The 1588-nt window shown below is 64.4% G+C and overlaps 1 protein-coding gene across 1 annotated transcript in view; it reads left to right on the forward strand.

The window, feature by feature from the left end:
• Positions 1–1010, forward strand: part of PFL1_02128 (uncharacterized protein) — a gene marked incomplete at both ends in the record, with an annotated part of 4034 nt that extends 3024 nt beyond the window's left edge. The window contains one exon of the mRNA XM_007879639.1: positions 113–1010. Within this exon, the coding sequence (XP_007877830.1) occupies positions 113–1010 (898 nt within the window). The remainder of the gene's footprint in view (positions 1–112) is intronic.
• Positions 1011–1588: the final 578 nt, after the last annotated feature.

Consider the following 1588-nt stretch of genomic DNA (forward strand, 5'->3'; position numbering starts at 1 on the left):
TCATGTACAACATGTTCAACTGGCCCAATACGCGCGGCTCGCGGCTGGTGGTGATTGCGGTGGCCAACACCATGGACCTGCCGGAGCGCACGCTCAACCCCAAGGTGGCCAGCCGGCTGGGCATGACGCGCATCGTCTTTATGCCCTACACGGACCGGCAGCTGGTCGAGATTGTCAAGTCGCGGCTGGGCATCGCCTCGACGACGACGGGCATGGGACCGGGAGGCGCCGGTGCAAAGGCGCTGGCGGCGCGGCAGCGCGACATGGAGACGGACGCGACGCGCGGGTGCAAGGACGTCTTCCACCTCGACGCCATCACCTACGTCTCGAAGCGCGTCAGCAACGTGAGCGGCGACGCGCGGCGCATGCTCGACGTGTGCCGCCGTGCCGTCGAGCTCGTCGAGATGCGCGCTGTCGCCTCGGTCGCTGCCGTCGCTGCGGCGGCCACTGGATCCACATCGACCAGCAACGGCGGCAACAACGACGCTGCGGCGACGGCGACGGTCAAGGCCGTGACGATTGCGGATATGAAGTCGGTGCTCGACTCGATGGTCAAGAGCGGGCGGGTATCGCACATCCTCTCGCTGCCGCTGCACGGCAAGGTGCTGCTGCTGAGCCTGTTTAGCTGTCTGCGGCGGAGCGGGCTGGTCGAGGCCGAACTAGTCGACGTACTCACGCACCACCGCGCCGTGTGCAGGATGTACGCCATCCACCCTTCGCCCCTCCTCCTCTTTTCCCCTTCTTCTTCCTCGTCGTCGTCGTCGTCATCACTCCCTCTTGGAGCGGGAGCGGGAGCGGGAGGGGGGGTGGAAAAGGTGGTGTGGGATAAAATCGACTTTGCTCCCGCCCTCGCACAACTCTGCTCGCTCGGCCTCATCCTTGCTGTCGGACAGGGTGCGGGACCGGGCAGGGCGAGGGGGTTTTCGCGCCTCATTCTCGCCTGCCAGGAGGACGAGGTGCGGCTGGCGTTTGGAAACGATGCCGACGAGCGCCTGCGCAAGATGCTCTAGTCCGCGGCCTTCGCTCCCGCACCACGGTGAGTCTCGAGACCCGACTCGGCCCGCCTCGATGCGATGTGGTGCGATGCGATGCAGACGACACGACGAGTGCCAGGACACACAACAAGGCCAAGCGGGAAGAAAGAAAAAAGGAAAAACAACAACAAAATCGTATTAATGCATTTCTCTCGGTCCCGTCTGTCTGCCCGGCCCCGTCTCTTCCCAATCCATCGCGCCATGTCTCCTTCTCTGTGTCGTAGTGCCGCCCACCCCCACTCCCCCTCGCTTTCGGCGGCGGGAGGCAGGGCAGAAAGACAGGTGCGACGGCGGATACGACGAACGAGGGAGCCCGGCAGCGACGGTCCCTTTGGAGAAAGAAAGGAAAGAAAGACACGGACACCGTGGAATCAAGAGCGGCAAAACCTCGTCGACGCGACCCGCTGCCGACGTCGGAACGCGAGAGAGTGAGAAAAGGGGAATATCGACAGGTAAGGAAGTGGGACAGTGGCGTCCCCTCAGGGAGGGGGCATGTTGGGGGGCATGGACCGAGTGCGCCGTCGAGGAGCGCGTTTTGGGGGGTGGGGTGGGGG

Source organism: Pseudozyma flocculosa (genome assembly GCF_000417875.1).
Source record: "Pseudozyma flocculosa PF-1 unplaced genomic scaffold scaffold00005, whole genome shotgun sequence".
NCBI lineage: Eukaryota > Fungi > Basidiomycota > Ustilaginomycetes > Ustilaginales > Ustilaginaceae > Pseudozyma > Pseudozyma flocculosa.